The 22036-nt window shown below is 37.4% G+C and overlaps 1 protein-coding gene across 1 annotated transcript in view; it reads left to right on the top strand.

Annotated features, from left to right (window-relative positions):
* The window catches only part of cacna2d3a (calcium channel, voltage-dependent, alpha 2/delta subunit 3a), a 313706-nt gene extending 291724 nt beyond the window's left edge, over window positions 1-21982 (top strand). The window contains exons 37-39 of the mRNA XM_062999198.1: window positions 18148-18260; window positions 19879-19961; window positions 21382-21982. Coding sequence (XP_062855268.1) covers window positions 18148-18260; window positions 19879-19961; window positions 21382-21474 — 289 coding nt within the window. The 3' untranslated portion in view covers window positions 21475-21982. The remainder of the gene's footprint in view (window positions 1-18147; window positions 18261-19878; window positions 19962-21381) is intronic.
* The last annotated feature ends 54 nt before the right edge of the window (window positions 21983-22036 follow it).

The following is a 22036-nucleotide window of genomic DNA, read 5'->3' as shown; positions in this document are numbered from 1 at the left end:
GACGAAACGTATCTCTACAACAAACTTGTGTCCAGATGAACTGATTCAACTTTGGGGATTTGTGTACCTGGATTATTGAGCATGCATCAACAGAAAGATAAGAGACAATTAGCTAACAGACTGGCAAGATTGGGGCAACTGACAGGAAGGTTGCCAACAGAAAACTTGTCTGCAACTTGTGCGATTTGCATCAGTATATATTCACTAATTTATTTAATAACTGGCACAACATGATGCTTGTCCATGATGATCGAAATTACCATGATGCTTGTTAATTAGCTGAAAGTTATTTATTTAACAAAAATAATGTCAGTAATGAATTAATTGGGCTTTAAGTTAGAAATATCGAAAAAGAAAAGGAGTTGGTTTAAAATGATTAATAATAATAATAATAATAATAAATAATAATAATAATAATAATAATAATAATCATCATCATAATAATAATAATCATAATAATAATAATAATAATAATAATAATAATAATAATAAAAGGTGCATTGAAGTCCTGGAAGAGATTATCATGAAAGCCCAATTTGCATAGGGCTAATGAAACATGTATTCAAGACAGATTTTAGACTGTTTCACAACTTCAAAATAAAATACATCTTTAAAAGAATAATAATAATTGATTTGTGTAGCAAAAACCAGTAAAAACAAAGTACATGATCTCTAAATGTTAATAGACAGAAAGCAGAGATTGTTAAAGAATGCAGAAAATACTTGGACTGCATACTATAAACTATAGTGGGTGACCAGTGATTAGCCTGAAGCTGCCTTTCTTCATGGATCCTTTCTGAACTTTAACATTGAAACCAGGGCCATCACAGTCAATGGTGTAACCGGTGCATTCTTAAAACAACAAAGAACACATGTGGCAAGAGAGACCACAGCTCAGCATAGCCGCGGGACACAGATCCGTTCGCACATTTACAGCCAATGGAACGGCTTTGTCAAGTCCAGCCAAAAACCCGTCCCACAGGCCTGCATCTGCTCGACCTCCTCAAGGTCTGCAGAATATGAAATCAGGGTAATCTGGTTAAGTGTGTGTGCCCAGAGGCTACGATTAGCCTAATCTCATTTGGATGAAGGAAATTGATTAGAAACACAGACAGACATGGACACATACTGTATATCTGCAAAATTCAAGGTGTTTGGAAGTTCATACGATCAAATCCTGAACAAACGTCTTTTAAATGATCTGGTTTAAATTATAGAGACTGGTATTTGGGTCAAATTTGTAACCATGGAGGAAAATACATTAATTTCTAATGTTTGAGCCTCATAGCTATAAAAAAAAAACATAAAATAGTAAAATAGTTTTAATGACATTTGAATTTATTTTTGTAAAAATTAAAGAAGTCAGTTCACAGACAACATCATCATACATGAATGAAGATCTATATAAATGCTGATATTAAAGAAAATAAAATAAATTGTAAAGTCTGCTATATTTTTTGTTTTAAACAGTGTGCTGGCTGGCCAAGACATTGATGCCAGAGGACATGTAGACTATGGTGTATGGTACAAACCAACAGAAAGGCTACTGCAGTTAAAAATGCAGATCATTTTAATACTGGTGATATGTGGATGCTCCAAGACCATTTATTTAGTATTGTCTGCATATATATGACATTATTTTAAACTGAACATACTTAATGGTTAAAATGTGTGTATTAATGTTGGGTTGATTTTGTATTTTGCTGCACTGTGTAAAAGTTCTTTACCAACTGACTGAGTTCTCAGTTCTCTCTGTCACACACTAACAAACACACACCACATAAGCACACACACATAGATTGTAGCCAGGCTGCCTTATATGTGCATATTTTATGAACTGGTGTCTAATCTCATTCTAAATGTGTGGTTAAACATCACTAATTTGTCCCAAAAGTCCCATTTACAGCCATCGGCCTGTTTGTGTGGATACATTCAGAGACAGATGGAGAATTAAGTTTTAACAGTGCCAAAACCTAAATAACACAGGAACAACCACAGAAACTCATAACAATATACAGTGCTGTAAAAAGTATTTGCTCCCTTATTGATTGTTATTACGATTGTTATTTAATTTCTTCAAAGTACTTCACAAAGAAAACTTGAAAAACTGACCTGCTGTGTGAATTTAGATAGTTAAAGGTAGCCAGGCTTTTTAGCCTTAGTCTAGCCAGTCTGGTGTAAATCTTATGTCACGTGTCAAAATTTACGATTTTAGAATTTGCTATGCCAGGACCTAGACAACATGCTGTTATTGAAGTAGGAATCAATGTTCGACCATCTGTGTATGAGTTAAATCTGATGTGCACTTGAATTATGGGGCAGAAAATTGATTCAAAATACAAAAAAAGTTTCACATCTGAATTGCCCACTTAAAATCCCTGTTTAAACCATGTCTGAAAAGTGTGTCTGATTTAAAGCACTTTTGCTGAGCTAAACATTGTCCACAGTAATGTAAAAGACCAAGATTCAATTTATAGAATTTTAGTTGCTGTCACTGCTGCTAAAGGTGATAGAACCAGTTATTATGTTATAGGGCAGTACTTTTTCACCATGTCAACATGAATGTTGGATAATTTTCTTTCCTAGAAAGTGTTTTGTGTTTTAACTAAGTTATACACTGATCAACCATAACATTAAAACCACCTCCTTGTTTCTACACTCACTGTCAATTTTATCAGCTCCACTTACCATATAAAAGCACTTTGTTCTTCTACAATTACTGACTGTAATTGTAGAACTACATACCTTTTTAGCCTGCTTTCACCCTGTTCTTCAATGGTCAGGACCCCCACAAAGCAGGTATTATTAAGGTGGTGGATCATTCTCAGCACTGCAGTGACAATGACATGGTGATGGTGTGTTAGTGTGTGTTGTGCTGGTATGAGTTGATTAGACACAGCAGCGCTGTTGGAGTTTTTAAATACTGTGACCACTCACTGTCCACTCTATTAGACACTCCTACCTAGTTGGTCCACCTTGTAGATGTAAGGTCAGAGATGATCACTCATCTATTGCTGCTGTTTCAGTTGGTCATCTTCTAGACCTTCACTAGTGGTCACAGGACGCTGCCTATGGGGCACTGTTGGCTGAATATTTTTGGTTGGTGGACTATTCTCAGTCCAGCAGTGACAGTGAGGTGTTCAAAAACTCCATCAGTATTGCTTTGTCTTATCCACTCATACCAGCACAACACACACTAACACACTACCACCATGTCAGTGTCACTGCAGTGCTGAGAATGATCCGCCACCCAAATAATACCTACCTGTAGTGGTCCTGGGAGAGTCCTGACAATTGAAGAACAGCATGAAAGGGGGCTAACAATGCATGCAGAGACACAGATGGACTACAGTCAGTAATTGTAGAACTACAAAGTGCTTCTATATGATAAGTGGAGCTGATAAAATGGACAGTGAGTGTAGAAACAAGGATGTGGTTTTAATGTTATGGCTGATCGGTGTATACTGTGTATATATGTAACAACATTTTTGGGTTAAATTATTTGAAACCATTCGTTGTGTCAAAAATGTGAAAGCACTAGGAAAAGCAATCACCAGAGCTTATTATTTTTATCAAAAAGTACATGGGTTGTACCAGGTGTTTTTGGCAGCCTTCAAACATCAACCTGTCCTGATGCTGAAAATAGTGTAAAATATGTTAAAACTGTGATTTATCTGATCATATTACATTCTCCCCGTGGATGAAGGCTCCAGCTTTTGGTTGTCTTAACAACAAGTTATGTGCATTGGTCTTTAATAGAAAAGGTCTCTAAAAGGCAGCCCTTAGATAAACCAAACCTTTGCATGGCCAGCAAAATGCATGCATGACATGCACAGCTGGTCAATGCAAAACTCAACCCCATTTTTATTAGAGTTTAGGACAGAGTTTGATCTCTGCACAATTTACAGCTGCAATTATGGTAATCGCTATAATAAGCAGTCTAAACAGATGGCTGTTTCTAAGCAACAACTCGTACAGTTGGCACTTTCCTCTGACCTTCCTTTTTTTCCTCGGAAAATTGAAGACAGCAAGTATAATTAGGAATTTTGATGTTGTAACCACATTTTGCAAACAAAAATCTGTTAACATGGAGCAACAAAGAAATTGTGTGGTCCACTGCTATGAGCTGATTGGCTTAATGCATAAGGTACAGCAATCAGATTTTAGTTTGGCTAACTATAGATGCATTTGACTAATAAGTGTATGTGGTAAAATCTTTTAGGGTCAGATACAAGATGTCCGAGAGGACCAAGTGTAAATAGGGTCATTAAGCTTGATTTACTCACATTGCTAATGCTGTTTGTCCATGTTTAACATGCTGCTAGGATTTTTCATACTGTTTCTCCTAGACTCAATATTGACTCCTTAAGACTGAGTTATCTTTTACTTTAAAAGTTCTTTTACTGCTAATACAAGCTTGGCCATTTGCAACTTAAAGAATGTTGCTGTGCAGCAGTGTTTATATTTGTAATTAAGTTACTGTAAAGTCAGGCTCCTTTTTCATTTTTTCTTGTGCTTGTCCAGGTTCTATATATATATATATACTGGTGCTGGTCATAAAATTAGAATATCATGAAAAAGTTTATTTATTTCAGTAATTCCATTCAAAAAGGGAAACTTGTATATTATATTCATTCATTACACACAGACTGATATATTTCAAATGTTTATTTCTTTTAATGTTGATGATTATAACTGACAACTAATGAAAACCCCAAATTCAGTATCTCAGAAAATTAGAATATTACTTAAGACCAATACAAAAAAAGGATTTTTAGAAATGTTGGCCAACTGAAAAGTATGAACATGAAAAGTATGAGCATGTACAGCACTCAATACTTAGTTGGGGCTCCTTTTGCCTGGATTACTGCAGCAATGCAGCGTGGCATGGAGTCCATCAGTCTGTGGCACTGCTCAGGTGTTATGAGAGCCCAGGTTGCTCTGATAGTGACCTTCAGCTCTTCTGAATTGTTGGGTCTGGCGTATCGCATCTTCCTCTTCACAATACCACAATAGATTTTCTATGGGGTTAAGGTCAGGCGAGTTTGCTGGCCAATTAAGAACAGGGATACCATGGTCCTTAAACCAGGTACTGGTAGCTTTGGCACTGTGTGCAGGTGCCAAGTCCTGTTGGAAAATGAAATCTGCATTTCCATAAAGTTGGTCAGCAGCAGGAAGCATGAAGTGCTCTAAAACTTCCTGGTAGACGGCTGCGTTGACCTTGGACCTCAGAAAACACAGTGGACCAACACCAGCAGATGACATGGCACTCCAAACCATCACTGACTGTGGAAACTTTACACTGGACCTCAAGCAACGTGGATTCTGTGCCTCTCCTCTCTTCCTCCAGACTCTGGGACCTTGATTTCCAAAGGTAATGCAAAATTTACTTTCATCAGAGAACATAACTTTGGACCACTCAGCAGTCCTTTTTGTCTTTAGCCCAGGCGAGACGCTTCTGATGCTGTCTCTTGTTCAAGAGTGGCTTGACACAAGGAATGCGACAGCTGAAACCCATGTCTTGCATACGTCTGTGCGTGGTGGTTCTTGAAGCACTGACTCCAGCTGCAGTTTACTCTTTGTGAATCTCCCCCACATTTTTGAATGGGTTTTGTTTCACAATCCTCTCCAGAGTGCGGTTATCCCTATTGCTTGTACACTTTTTTCTACCACATTTTTTCCTTCCCTTCGCCACTCTATTAATGTGCTTGGACACAGAGCTCTGTGAACAGCCAGCCTCTTTAGCAATGACCTTTTGTGTCTTGCCCTCCTTGTGCAAGGTGTCAATGGTCGTCTTTTGGACAACTGTCAAGTCAGCAGTCTTCCCCATGATTGTGTAGCCTACAGAACTAGACTGGGAGACCATTTAAAGGCCTTTGCAGGTGTTTTGAGTTAATTAGCTGATTAGAGTGTGGCACCAGGTGTCTTCAATATTGTACCTTGTCACAATATTCTGATTTTCTGAGATACTGAATTTGGGGTTTTCATTAGTTGTCAGTTATAATCATCAACATTAAAAGAAATAAGCATTTGAAATATATCAGTCTGTGTGTAATGAATAAATATTATATACAAGTTTCACTTTTTAAATGGAATTACTGAAATAAATCAACTTTTTCATGATATTCTAATTTTATGACCAGCACCAGTATATGTATATACTGTATATATATATATACAGTGTATCACAAAAGTGAGTACACCCCTCACATTTCTGCAAATATTTCATTATATATTTTCATGGGACAACACTATAGACATGAAACTTGGATATAACTTAGAGTAGTCAGTGTACAGCTTGTATAGCAGTGTAGATTTACTGTCTTCTGAAAATAACTCAACACACAGCCATTAATGTCTAAATGGCTGGCAACATAAGTGAGTACACCCCACAGTGAACATGTCCAAATTGTGCCCAAAGTGTCAATATTTTGTGTGACCACCATTATTATCCAGCACTGCCTTAACCCTCCTGGGCATGGAATTCACCAGAGCTGCACAGGTTGCTACTGGAATCCTCTTCCACTCCTCCATGATGACATCACGGAGCTGGTGGATGTTAGACACCTTGAACTCCTCCACCTTCCACTTGAGGATGCGCCACAGGTGCTCAATTGGGTTTAGTCCATCACCTTTACCTTCAGCTTCCTCAGCAAGGCAGTTGTCATCTTGAAGGTTGTGTTTGGGGTCGTTATCCTGTTGGAAAACTGCCATGAGGCCCAGTTTTCGAAGGGAGGGGATCATGCTTTGTTTCAGAATGTCACAGTACATGTTGGAATTCATGTTTCCCTCAATGAACTGCAGCTCCCCAGTGCCAGCAACACTCATGCAGCCCAAGACCATGATGCTACCACCACCATGCTTGACTGTAGGCAAGATACAGTTGTCTTGGTACTTCTCAACAGGGCGCCGCCACACATGCTGGACACCATCTGAGCCAAACAAGTTTATCTTGGTCTCGTCAGACCACAGGGCATTCCAGTAATCCATGTTCTTGGACTGCTTGTCTTCAGCAAACTGTTTGCTGGCTTTCTTGTGCGTCAGCTTCCTTCTGGGATGACGACCATGCAGACCGAGTTGATGCAGTGTGCGGCGTATGGTCTGAGCACTGACAGGCTGACCTCCCACGTCTTCAACCTCTGCAGCAATGCTGGCAGCACTCATGTGTCTATTTTTTAAAGCCAACCTCTGGATATGACGCCGAACACGTGGACTCAACTTCTTTGGTCGACCCTGGCGAAGCCTGTTCCGAGTGGAACCTGTCCTGGAAAACCGCTGTATGACCTTGGCCACCATGCTGTAGCTCAGTTTCAGGGTGTTAGCAATCTTCTTATAGCCCAGGCCATCTTTGTGGAGAGCAACAATTCTATTTCTCACATCCTCAGAGTTCTTTGCCATGAGGTGCCATGTTGAATATCCAGTGGCCAGTATGAGAATTGTACCCAAAACACCAAATTTAACAGCCCTGCTCCCCATTTACACCTGGGACCTTGACACATGACACCAGGGAGGGACAACGACACATTTGGGCACAATTTGGACATGTTCACTGTGGAGTGTACTCACTTATGTTGCCAGCTATTTAGACATTAATGGCTGTGTGTTGAGTTATTTTCAGAAGACAGTAAATCTACACTGCTATACAAGCTGTACACTGACTACTCTAAGTTATATCCAAGTTTCATGTCTATAGTGTTGTCCCATGAAAAGATATAATGAAATATTTGCAGAAATATATATGATCAGCCACAACATTAAAACCACCTACTTGTTTTTACACACACTGTCCATTTTATCAGCTTCACTTATCATATAGAAGCACTTTGTCGTTCTACAATTACTGACTGTAGTCCATCTGTTTCTCTGCATGCTTTGTTAGCCCCCTTTCATTCTGTTCTTCAATGGTCGGGACTCTCCAAGGACTCCCAGGTATTATTTAGGTGGTGGATGATTCTCAGCACTGCAGTGACACTGACATGGTGGTGGTGTGTTAGTGTGTGTTGTGCTGGTATGAGTGGAAAAGACACACCAATGCTGATGGACTTTTTAAACACCTCACTGACACTGCTGGACTGAGAGTAGTCCAACCAAAAAAAATATCCAGCCAACAGTGCCTCATGGGCAGCGTCCTGTGACCACTGATGAAGGTCTAGAAGATGACAACTCAAACAGCAGCAATAGATAAGCGATCACCTCTGACTTTACATCTACAAGGTGGACCAACTAGGTAGAAGTGTCTAATAGAGTCAACAGTGAGTGGACATGGTATTTAACCTGTGTCTGATCCACTCATACCAGCACAACACACACTAACACACCACCACCAGTGCTGAGAATGATCCACCACCTAAATAAAACCTGCTTTGTGGTGGTCCTGTGGGGGTCCTGACCATTGAAGAACAGGGTGAAAGCAGGCTAAAAAGGTATGCAGAGAAACAGATGGACTACAGTCAGTAATTGTAGCACTACAAAGATCTTTTTGTTATGTGGAGCTGATAAAATGGACAGTGTGTGTAGAAACAAGGAGGTGGATTTAATGTCATGGCTGATCGGTGTATATATTTCCTACGTTTACGTCTTAGCAAAGTAGGTTAGGGTTTAGTTTGTTTGTCTTTCAAAGCACTCCCATTTTATCGTCCTAACCTTTTAGCATGTGTATGTGTGTTTGCGAAGACATGCATTCGTGTGTGTGTGTGGGTTTGTGTGTGTAACCCTGCTTTGCTCTGGAGCATAGTGATGTTCATTTTGCAGTCACACACCTGTGCACTTTGTTGTCCTTACTTTTCAAAGAGTGCTGTCAGAAGGGGATGTGGGTGGTTTATCATCAAAGTCCATTTTACAAAGAGTATAAACCTTCGGTTACAGCCTCTGTGCCCCTATCACAATGATATACATCAGCCCTCCACCACCAGCATTTATAAACCAGATTTAAGTGCACTTACACGTGGAGGAATGCGGAGAGAGGAGTTTCACTCAAACCTTAAACCTCAAGTTCAATCCAAAACATATGAATTTACAGTATTCATGCTAGGCATTGATCAAGATTCCTGGTCTGTTTAAAAATGAGACTGTAATAGAGACTTTAATTTAAACTGTGCATTAGTGATGATTAAAGGAGTATCAAGTTTATATGGTTGCCTTAAATTAATACTGAGGTCAAGTCTTGGTCAGAAGATGTCCTCAGTCAAATACAGAACTAAATACATTGTGTGCTTGTTGCAGGAGCCAAGCTCTTGCTCTCTATCTTGTTATATTTCCAGGTTACCTTTTTTAGAAGCCCTGGTGCCCTGGAGCAGCGCATTTTTACCTTTATACCTTTATCTTTATCCAAATGTAATTTTAATTGTACAAACAAAAATTAAAAAGCTAGTTTATCATTGTGGTTGAGAATTACGGATAGTCTGGTGTAGGTTTACTACTTGTGACTGATATATTCTGGTGTATTTACTCATAAGAAGCAACTAACAAAATAACTGAGACATTCCATGGCTAAAGTGAGGATATACAAGATAATCATATTTCCCCCTTTACTTCCAACGAAATTGCCATTTAATATCATTCTAATAAATTTTGGTTGTATGGAAGCACAAACTTGCAACAATTAACAACAATGGATGACAAACTTGAGTCTTACTATCAATGTCCTCCACATTGTAGCATAATGAATTTTTAAAAGTAGTTTTTTATTCAAGACACAGCTTATGAGAAATTTCGCAACTATGTTTGTTGAATCTCATATGTTTGTATAAATCTATGTTTGTTGAATCTCATATGTTTGTATAAATCTATACACAACTACTCAGCCAAATGTGCATCTCTTAATGAAAAGACATTTGTGCTGTGACCTAAATCACATAGTAATACTAAATTTGAGAATAATAGAGAATAAGTTAGGTCAGACACAGCTAGGGTTTTTTTTACACCTTGTCATTTTGACATTTTTGGCATTTAGCAGACGCTTTTCTCCAAAGTGACTTACAATACTGTGACAGTAATCTGTCTAAGCAATTGAGGGTTAAGGGTCTGCTCAAGGGCCCAACAGTGACAACCTGGCAGTGGTGGAGCTTGAACCTGCAACCTTTTGATTACTAGTCCAGTACCTTAACTGCTAGGCTACAACTGCCCCTTGTCATAAGATTAAAAGCATATTATTTATTTTATATAATTTAATTAATTCACAAGCAAGCATAAGATGTGGCTAAAACAACTGAATTAAATAACTAGGGGTATTTCAACATGATTTTACATAATATTAAAAATTATTTCATACTACAAAAAATTAATAACATACTAATTTTGGGCAAAGAGCGTTGCCCACAATTTATTTGGCATTATGGACACAACCTTACCTTGTTCCTGCCTGTGTTCTATTTAAGCAAGCTTCTTAGTAGAAAAACCAAAGTCCTTCATTAGAATGCGTTGCAGATGGTTAAAATTGTGAAGTATATGTAAGTTATATAGTTATATTATATATTAGTATAAGTTATATTATAAAGTATAAATCTTAGTTTAGAAAATGTATTTGCTTAAATTTATTTGCATAAAAAGCATAATAATTGCATGATGGTATCCAATTATAGACTAATAGCTATTATTATATATTAGTATTGATATCTAGATAGCTAATTATATAGAGAGTTTCACATGTTGTATAATGTAATACATATAACAAAATATATTTTAAATGGTTATAACTTTGCCATCATCTTTATTTACTGACTCATTCAACCACCATTAATGTCACTAAAAGTATCTGGATCTTGTTGTGTATGGATGTGTTTGCCTGTTTGCACATGTGTATATTCCTTTATGTGTGTTTCATTTGGACTACAAGGCCATTTGTTGCTCAAGTGGGAAGTATGTTTATTCCTTCCCAGCAAAATACACTGCTTTGCCAGCACCACAATCTCTGCTTTATATCGCCTGAGTAAGTTGGACCTAATCAAGCTTTCCTGAGGTTGAGCTAAGCTTGGGCTGTTCCATTTGTAAGTGAACCAGAACCCATTTTAGGCTGAGAACTAAAAAGGAATCGCTTAAGTTTATTTAGATTACAACAAGGTTACTACAAAGTTTTTGTTAGATGGTATTGTTTTGTGGTTGGTGGTAGGGACTGGGTTAGGTGTGTTTTAGAAACTCCATTTCCTTAGTTTCACTAGATTTTTTTCCCTGAATGAGACAGTTCCATTCAGCAGTACATTTGTCATTTTAGTCTTTTATTTTGTCAATAATTAGAGAAAGATTGGAGCATTCTTCAGAGGATATTTTAAAGGATTGGAAGGCACAATTGTTAAAAGATTCTAGATCAATAAACACACCATATGGTGAAGTGTGTATATACAGTATATATACACACCACCTCCTGGTTTCTACACACACTGTCCATTTTTCAGCTCCACTTACCATATAGGAGCACTTTGATGTTCTGCATACCTTTTTAGCCTGCTTTCACCATGTTCTTCAATGGTCAGGACCCCCACAGGACCACCAAAGGGCAGGTATTATTTAGGTGGTGGATGATTCTAAGCACTGTAGTGACATGGTGGTGGTGTGTTAGTGTGTGTTGTGCAGGTATGAGTGGATCAGACACAGCAGTGCTGCTAGAGTTTTTAAAATACCATGTCCACTTACTGTCCACTTTGTTAGACACTCCTACCTAGTTGGTTCACCTTGTAGATGTAAAGTCAGAGACGAATGCTCATCTATTGCTGCTTTTTGAGTTGGTCATCTTCTAGACCTTCATCAGTGATCACAGGACGCTGCCCATGGGGCACTGATAGCTGGATATTTTTGGTTGGTGGACTATTCTCAGTCCAGCAGTGACAGTGAGGTGTTTAAAAACACTATCAGCGCTGCTGTGTCTTATCCACTCATACCAGCACAACACACACTAACACACCATCACCATGTCGCTGTCTCTGCAGTGCTGAGAATTATATATATATATATATATATATATATATATATATATATATATATACATATATATATATATATATATATATACATATATATATATATATATATATATATATATATATATATATATATATACTGTATACATTAAAACAAAAGGAAGTAAAGAATATATATAATATATTATTATTATATATATAATTGAGACAATATATACAAAAGGAAGTAAAGAATATATATATTCAGTGGGGCCAAAAAGTATTTAGTCAGCCACTGATTGTGCAAGTTCTCCTACTTAGAAGGATAAGAGAGGTCTGCAATTTTCATCATAGGTACACTTCAACTATGAGAGACAAAATGAGAAAAAAAAATCCAGGAAATCACATTGTAGGATTTTTAAAGAATTTTCTTGTAAATTATGGTGGAAAGATTTCTGGCTCTCACAGACCTTTAACTTCTTCTTTAAGAAGCTCTTCTGTTCTCCACTCGTTACCTGTATTAATGGCACCTGTTTGACCTCGTTATCTGTATAAAAGACACCTGTCCACAGCCTCAAACAGTCAGACTCCAAACTCAACCATGGCCAAGACCAAAGAGCTGTCGAAGGACACCAGGAAGAAAATTGTAGACCTGCACCAGGCTGGGAAGAGTGAATCTACAATAGGCAAGCAGGTTGGTGTGAATAAATCAACTGTGGGAGCAATTGTAAGAAAATGGAAGACATACAAGACCATTGATAATCTCCCTCGATCTGGGGTCCCACGCAAGATCTTATCCCGTGGGGTCAAAATGATCATGAGAACGGTAAGCAAAAATCCCAGAACTACACGGAGGGACCTGATGAATGACCTGCAGAGAGCTGGGACCAAAGTAACAAAGGCTACCATCAGTAACACACTACGCCGAGAGGGACTCAAATCCTGCAGTGCCAGGCGTGTCCCCCTGCTTAAGCCAGTACATGTCCAGGCCCGTCTGAAGTTTGCCAGAGAGCATATGGATGATCCAGAAGAGGATTGGGAGAATATCATGTGGTCAGATGAAACCAAAATGGAACTTTTTGGTAAAAACTCAACTTGTCGTGTTTGGAGGAAGAAGAATGCTGAGTTGCATCCCAAGAACACCATACCTACTGTGAAGCATGGGGGTGGAAACATCATGCTTTGGGGCTGTTTTTCTGCAAAGGGGACAGGACGACTGATCCGTGTTAAGGGAAGAATGAACGGGGCCATGTATCGTGAGATTTTAAGCCAAAACCTCCTTCCATCAGTGAGAGCATTGAAGATGGAACGTGGCAGCATGACAATGATCCCAAACACACCGCTCGGGCAACTAAGGAGTGGCTCCGTAAAAAGCATTTCAAGGTCCTGGAGTGGCCTAGCCAGTCTCCAGACCTCAACCCCATAGAAAATTTGTGGAGGGAGTTGAAAGTCCGTGTTGCCCAGCGACAGCCCCAAAACATCACTGCTCTAGAGGAGATCTGCATGGAGGAATGGGCCAAAATACCAGCTACAGTGTGTGCAAACCTGGTGAAGACTTACAGGAAACGTTTGACCTCTGTCATTGCCAACAAAGGTTATGTTACAAAGTATTGAGTTGAACTTTTGTTATTGACCAAATACCTATTTTCCACCATAATTTACAAATAAATTCTTTAAAAATCATACAATTACAGACCTTTTTCATCTTTCTAAGTAGGAGAACTTGCACAATCAGTGGCTGACTAAATACTTTTTGGCCCCACTGTATTATATATATAATTGAGACAATATACTGTATATATATATATACATATATATATAATGTGTGTGTGTGTGTGTGTGTGTGTGTATGTATATATATATATATATATATATATATATATATATACTGTTAAGTTAAGGTACTGGACTAGTAATCAAAAGGTTGCAGGTTCAAGCTCCACCACTGCCAGGTTGTCACTGTTGGGCCCTTGAGCAGACCCTTAACCCTCAATTGCTTAGACAGATTACTGTCACAGTATTGTAAGTCACTTTGGAGAAAAGCGTCTGCTAAATGCCAAAAATGTCAAAATGACAAGGTGTAAAAAAAACCCTAGCTGTGTCTGACCTAACTTATTCTCTATTATTCTCAAATTTAGTATTACTATGTGATTTAGGTCACAGCACAAATGTCTTTTCATTAAGAGATGCACATTTGGCTGAGTAGTTGTGTATAGATTTATACAAACATATGAGATTCAACAAACATAGTTGCGAAATTTCTCATAAGCTGTGTCTTGAATAAAAAACTACTTTTAAAAATTCATTATGCTACAATGTGGAGGACATTGATAGTAAGACTCAAGTTTGTCATCCATTGTTGTTAATTGTTGCAAGTTTGTGCTTCCATACAACCAAAATTTATTAGAATGAGAACTTGCACAATCAGTGGCTGACTAAATACTTTTTGGCCCCACTGTATTATATACAGTGTATCACAAAAGTGAGTACACCCCTCACATTTCTGCAGATATTTAAGTATATCTTTTCATGGGACAACACTGACAAAATGACACTTTGACACAATGAAAAGTAGTCTGTGTGCAGCTTATATAACAGTGTAAATTTATTCTTCCCTCAAAATAACTCAATATACAGCCATTAATGTCTAAACCACCGGCAACAAAAGTGAGTACACCCCTTAGTGAAAGTTCCTAAAGTGTCAATATTTTGTGTGGCCACCATTATTTCCCAGAACTGCCTTAACTCTCCTGGGCATGGAGTTTACCAGAGCTTCACAGGTTGCCACTGGAATGCTTTTCCACTCCTCCATGACGACATCACGGAGCTGGCGGATATTCGAGACTTTGTGCTCCTCCACCTTCCGCTTGAGGATGCCCCAAATATGTTCTATTGGGTTTAGGTCTGGAGACATGCTTGGCCAGTCCATCACCTTTACCCTCAGCCTCTTCAATAAAGCAGTGGTCGTCTTAGAGGTGTGTTTGGGGTCATTATCATGCTGGAACACTGCCCTGCGACCTAGTTTCCGGAGGGAGGGGATCATGCTCTGCTTCAGTATTTCACAGTACATATTGGAGTTCATGTGTCCCTCAATGAAATGTAACTCCCCAACACCTGCTGCACTCATGCAGCCCCAGACCATGGCATTCCCACCTCCATGCTTGACTGTAGGCATGACACACTTATCTTTGTACTCCTCACCTGATTGCCGCCACACATGCTTGAGACCATCTGAACCAAACAAATTAATCTTGGTCTCATCAGACCATAGGACATGGTTCCAGTAATCCATGTCCTTTGTTGACATGTCTTCAGCAAACTGTTTGCGGGCTTTCTTGTGTAGAGACCTCAGAAGAGGCTTCCTTCTGGGGTGACAGCCATGCAGACCAATTTGATGTAGTGTGCGGCGTATGGTCTGAGCACTGACAGGCTGACCCCCCACCTTTTCAATCTCTGCAGCAATGCTGACAGCACTCCTGCGCCTATCTTTCAGAGACACCAGTTGGATGTGACGCTGAGCACGTGCACTCAGCTTCTTTGGACGACCAACGCGAGGTCTGTTCTGAGTGGACCCTGCTCTTTTAAAACGCTGGATGATCTTGGCCACTGTGCTGCAGCTCAGTTTCAGGGTGTTGGCAATCTTCTTGTAGCCTTGGCCATCTTCATGTAGCGCAACAATTCGTCTTTTAAGATCCTCAGAGAGTTCTTTGCCATGAGGTGTCATGTTGGAACTTTCAGTGACCAGTATGAGAGAGTGTGAGAGCTGTACTACACACCTGCTCCCTATGCACACCTGAGACCTAGTAACACTAGCAAATCACATGACATTTTGGAGGGAAAATGACAAGCATTGCTCAATTTGGACATTGAGGGGTGTAGTCTCTTAGGGGTGTACTCACTTTTGTTGCCGGTGGTTTAGACATTAATGGCTGTATATTGAGTTATTTTGAGGGAAGAATAAATTTACACTGTTATATAAGCTGCACACAGACTACTTTTCATTGTGTCAAAGTGTCATTTTGTCAGTGTTGTCCCATGAAAAGATATACTTAAATATCTGCAGAAATGTGAGGGGTGTACTCACTTTTGTGATACACTGTATATAATTGAGACAATATACTGTATATATATATATACATATATATATAATGTGTGTGTGTGTGTGTGTGTGTGTGTATGTATATATATATATATATATATATATATATATATATATACTGTATATATATATATTCTTTACTTCCTTTTGTTTTAATGTTCACACCTGCTCTCCAAAATATAGTCTAAAAATAAATAAATAAATAATGATCACGCAAATCAATTCAATGTCTATTTATAGTATACTTGTTGAATGGAGCAGCTATGGGCACCCGTAAAGACCTGATTTACTTTGATAAGGGCCATTTTGTCATGGTCAGATGTATCTCTGAAACTGCAAATTGACTGGTCCCAAGAAAATCACATGTGCATCATATTCTCACAGAAGAGATGATATAAGGATGCACTGTAGGACAATCCACCTTGTAACATAAATAAGTTTAATGACATGCTGATAATGTCCTTGTACCAGATATCACATGACTCTTTAAATGTCTTTTGGAGTCCATGGTTTAGTGGGTCAGATATATTACAGAGTATCTGGCTGGTGGTCCTAATATTTTGGCTTAACAGTGTATATTTATGCTGTATATTTGGTCAGAACATTTGGTATTTTGACTTCCCCGCTATAACTGGCCACTGTCGACTGTTTGTTGATTGCATAATTACATACAGTAAATACATAAAGCAGACAATAACACATATTAATTATGACAGTTGTTTGTGTTTTCTGTTTGTCAGTAAGTGTTGCAGTTTTATCCTTGTGGACAGCTTGGACTTTAATATTGAATTGTTTAGAAATGGTTTCCTGAGTCTCAATTCAGTGATGCAGGATCTTTGGTTTAGGTTGTTAATAATTGAAATTTTAAGTTAAGCTGAAATCTTTTTGATACTTTTGAAACAATTATGTATTGATTGAGGGGGCACATGGAATGTGATACACATTTGGCTAAACCCAGTGCTTTAGTAAGAAAGTGCATGGACTAGACAAGAGCATAGCATAGCATAGCATAGCATAGCATACCATATGCTATGGTATGGTACCATACCATACCATACCAAAATCATGACAAGTCAAAAAGCCTCCAATGACTGATCCACAGCTGCTTCCTTAAATCCTATGAGCAGTATCCCTATAAAAAAAAAAAGGTGCAGCTGTGGATAATTAACTGTGGACCAATGATGATAAGGGGGCGTTGACTCCAGGAGCACAAAGAGGCTTGATTTGTGACATACTGGGTGTCATGTTATTTGAAGTAGTGTGATTTAAAGGCAGTAATAATAATAATAATAATAATAATAATAGGAGTAGTAGTACTACATTTTTACCTTTATTCAGTACATTTCTGTCTGATTTGTACATTAAAATGCTTATTCAAACTCAAATGTAAAACAAAATACAAAGTATGAGCATGCTTTAGATATTTCATGTCGGACAATAGGGTCTTTGTCTTGGTCCAGTCCTAGACAGGGTGTATCTGGGATACATTGAGTGTGTCTGTGCTTGGGTTATTGTGAAGCAGACAAGAATCCACCAAGTGTGTGATAAACCATTGCATGGTCAAAGCCGTAAATTTCTCATTCTGTGGAAAAAAAGAGATAAAGAAAAGAGGGAACACAGAATCATCTCCTCTACCCTTCCTTCTCATAAATTCTGCAGAAACTCGTAAATCAGCCAGAATCCCTCTATCTAACCAAAAAAAAAGCACTTGTTAAAAATGAGTGTGGTTCCAATTTGTATGAATGCCCCCTTTTTTTAAAGTTTTATATTTTCCAACACTTCACTGGCCAGGCTTTGGTTTAATTCTGTGATGTTTGATTAAAGTGGTGAGCAAGAATGAAACAATAGCAGCACATCTGGCAAAATGAAGGAAAGTATAGAGGGATATGCTCCACTTGCCCTGCACAACATCATTAATAGATATACAAATCACACCCTCTTGGCTGTTTAAAATATGTGGTGTGTGTGTGTGTGTGCTAGAGACCAAGACTAAAAAATGAGAGATGAGGTGGCCAAGGATGTATGTTATATTCCAGACATTTATCTTAAGCTCTTAAAAGTATGAGTGGTTTCAAGCATTTGATATATGCACTGTGTCACAAAATACACTCCAGGGCTTATCTGCTGTTTTTCATTATTGTCTCTTGTTGCCCATAGATCGTTTGTCATCCAGCAAATTCCTAGCAGTAACCTCTTCATGGTGGTGGTGGACAACAAGTGTCAGTGCAGGAATTTTGGACCCATTACTATGGACCCTATTGAAATCATGTATATCCTTTGAGAAACCTCAATGGTCAGGTATATGCTGTCATTTTTGAAGTCTTTAATATTATGAACACAAATGGGGTCTGATCAAGCCCAAAATAATACAAACACACAAATAATTGCACTGTTCATGTCCTTATGAAAATGTTCATTTACCAGTTGCCAGAGCATTTTACCTGTGTCTGAACTCTGACTTTGATGACAACAAACTTAAGGAGAAAACAGCCTGATTTGTGAACCCTATCCAAGATGCTTTACAGCAGGTGTTTTGTTTTCTTCATAGTGCAGTGTAGTACAGTGGTATTTTTAAATAGTGGACAGTCAAATAGAAGCTTCAACAAGATTTTTTAGGTTTATTACTGTTACTACTTTTTATATGAACAAAATAAATAATCAGGTAAATAAATAATTTAGTTTTCTAACCAGTGATCAACCTGGACATAGTAATTGTGCTCAGTAAAGAATTGAAACATATAATGTTTCAAATTGTTAATGCAGAAATAGAGACAATTTTATTTAAACAAAAATAAAATGTGAAATTAATTTAATTTTCATTAATTTATTATTAATATTTTAATTTTATTATTATTATGAAATAATAATATAGGTATAATAATACCTATGAAAAGGTATTTTAATCCATGTCCTCTTTGTTGTGTGGATAAATAATGTTTTATAATTACAATTCCATTTCTTTATTTGACTAAAGCTTTAATTTAAATGCATTTATATTTTATTAAAGTTATATTATATTGTTTTCTGTATTGCTGCTGTAAGTTATTTTATCCCCTAGACTGTTTTTCTTCAGCAGGCATAAACAGGTTGTTGTACTTACAGTCCCTAGCTTTTATTGTTTCAACATGAGCTGCTTTAAAGTATATATTCTACTCTTGGTTTGTTTTGTTTACTTTATATTTATGAGCTGCAAATGAAAAACGTTCATTTAAATTGGATCCAGGGTAGACACATTTAATGTTTTTCCATGTATTAATGGAATACACACAGCTACATGAATTCTTCTCTATCTTTTGAGCGTGGTGTATCAGTCTTATTAAGCCTACACTGAGAGGTAATAAGGCAGAAAAAAAGTATTTGAATTCTAACCTCATTTTCATGAAGAAAATGCACATGAGCTTTGTCCTCAAATTAATAGATTTCCACACAAATGTTTTAAAGGATTTTTTTTTTTTTAATCCTCTTTGAGGAAAACAGATGGTGTGTTTCACAATGACCCAGAATGGAGTGATGATCAACACCAGACATGCTGCTCAGGAAAAATGCTCATATGGGACCAGTCTGTTTCTGAGGATCAACATCTGACAATATTGTTTCCTAACACTGCTTTTCGTCAGCTCTGTACATGTCTGTCTGAAAATGGCATATGAAGACTTAACAAATGATAAATACACAAGTGTAATTTAACCTGATCTGAGCAGAATTAAGTTACTTAGCATTATCTAACTTACTTAACAACCTATCATTTCATGACACAGCTGGTTTATTTCAGAAATTCGAAAATGAGATGCTAACATATAGTTTGCAAAATGAAGACTAATGAAACAACTGTAAAATATTTATCTCTGTGCACTGCAGTTTATTTTGTTTTCCTTAACCTCAGTGAACATAATGAATCACTGAAATGTGAGCGACTTAAGTTGCAGAAGGACAGGAGGCGTCCCGAAACATGCCACCCCTTCCATCCTGAGGTAATGCAAAAACTGGAAAGTCAGAAAACTAATCTAATAAAGGTTTAATGACATGACATGTATCTTCTGCATCCAAAGCTATTAATTTAATTTAAAATAACCTTTTTTTTGCATTCCAAATATTCAGAGATGTCAACCTTCTGATGACTCAAAAATACATTGTGTGTATGTGTTTGGGTGCACTACATGACATTTTCTGGGTAGTGTTGAGTATCTTGTTAAAATGATTAAACAGGATAAGATACATAAATGGGATAACATAATTATAATAATACTTGTTTGTTATATTTGTTATAATTTAAGTGAAAGCTATTTTAGTTGCAACAGGGGTGGTTTTATCAGCTCCACTCACCATATAGAAGTATTTTGTAGTTCTACAATTACTTACTGTAGTCCATCTGTTTCTCTACATATTTTTTTAGACTGTTTTTACCCTGTTCTTCAATAGTCAGGACCCTCACAGGACCACCACAGAGCAGGTATTATTTAGGTGGTGGATCATTCTCAGCACTGCAGTGACACTGATGGTGGTGTGTTAGTGTGTGTTGTGCTGGTATGAGATCAGACACAGCAGCTCTGCTGGAGTTTTTAACCGTGATAACATCACGGTCTTTTCACACCACACCTGTATTACTCAGCTGACGCGTTGCCAGTAACGACAAACTTCATGCACATGACTTTTTTCCCGATCTCGGTTTAAATCCGTTATCTGATATACGATCTAGCGTACTGTGTAGGGAACATAAATCCGCGATCTGATACACAATCTAGTGCACTATGTAGGGAACATTGATGTGTTTGTAACGCGAACAGTTAGCTTAATAGCCCAGTTAGCAGCTCCTAAGAGTTCTGTTATCACCCATATCCTTTGGTGTGTGTGTGAGAGCTTTTTTATTTCTTTTTTTCCCTTCGGAGGTCCTTGCTTTTTTCTTCTTGTTGTTCTTACCTCCCTGAAATGAGTTTTTGCAACTTGGGATGTCTGCTTTGTAGTGTTAAACTTTATATTCGTTGTGGAACTACTTTTTGGCGGAAGGTATTGTCAATAGTAAAGCATATTTAATATGAAATTCAGGGCTTCTTTGATTTATTTTCTTTCTTTATTTTGTAAAAACTGTTGTATAAAAGCAATAGAACACTTGAGGTCGTGTGTTATCGCGAATAACATCACGGCTGTGATGTTATTTGCGATAACACACTCGTGTTCTATTGCTTAAATATATACTGTATATGTGTGTGTGTGTGTGTGTATATATATATATATATATATATATATATATATATATATATATATATATATATATATAGAGAGAGAGAGAGAGAGAGAGAGAGAGAGAGAGAGAGAGAGAGAGAGAGTATGTGTATATAGAAAGAGCGTTTACTGTATATAATATTTTGTAATGTTTTGTTTTTTACTTTATAGGAAAACTCATTGGAATGTGGCCTGGCAGTAAGTCTGACTCCGTCACTAATACTGATATTGTTCACTCTGTTAGTTGCACTAGTTCCAAGGTGACAAGAGCTGCTCTGTCCCTAAACCCAGCTCAAACTGGATCAACTTGACTTGGCATGCAAAAGCGATGACATAAACCCCAACACTGAGCAAAAAAAACCCCAATACGCTATGATAAAATATACACACAATTGGTACAGCCTTGTGACATGTATGATTTTTCCTTTTTGCTTTTATTATTATTTTTATTATTATTATTTAAATTTGAAGTTGTATGTATTTCTTTATTAATATATGGATGAAATTATTTATATGAATTTAATATTGAAGTATCGCTGGTGTGCTTGGTAATTATTATGTTTACAAGGATGAATAATTAAACAAATAAAACTAATCAATAAAATATAACTAAACATAGATGTAAATACAAAAAAATAAATAAATAAAGAATTAAAAAATGTCCATTTAGGATTTGCTATAACCATACAACTGTGATACTGGACTGTAAGTGTACAAATGTAAGTGGTTGTGTGTGAGCTTTGCCTTATAATGAGAGAAGTTAGTCCTGTTTGTGTACTTTTGAAATAAAATGATCTTTAAAAGATTGAGTTGAGTACATATGTGT

Source organism: Trichomycterus rosablanca, chromosome 7, assembly GCF_030014385.1.
Source record: "Trichomycterus rosablanca isolate fTriRos1 chromosome 7, fTriRos1.hap1, whole genome shotgun sequence".
Taxonomy (NCBI): Eukaryota; Metazoa; Chordata; class Actinopteri; order Siluriformes; family Trichomycteridae; genus Trichomycterus; species Trichomycterus rosablanca.
The sequence above is the reverse complement of the archived record's forward strand: the minus strand, read 5'-3'. Positions and strand labels throughout refer to the sequence as shown.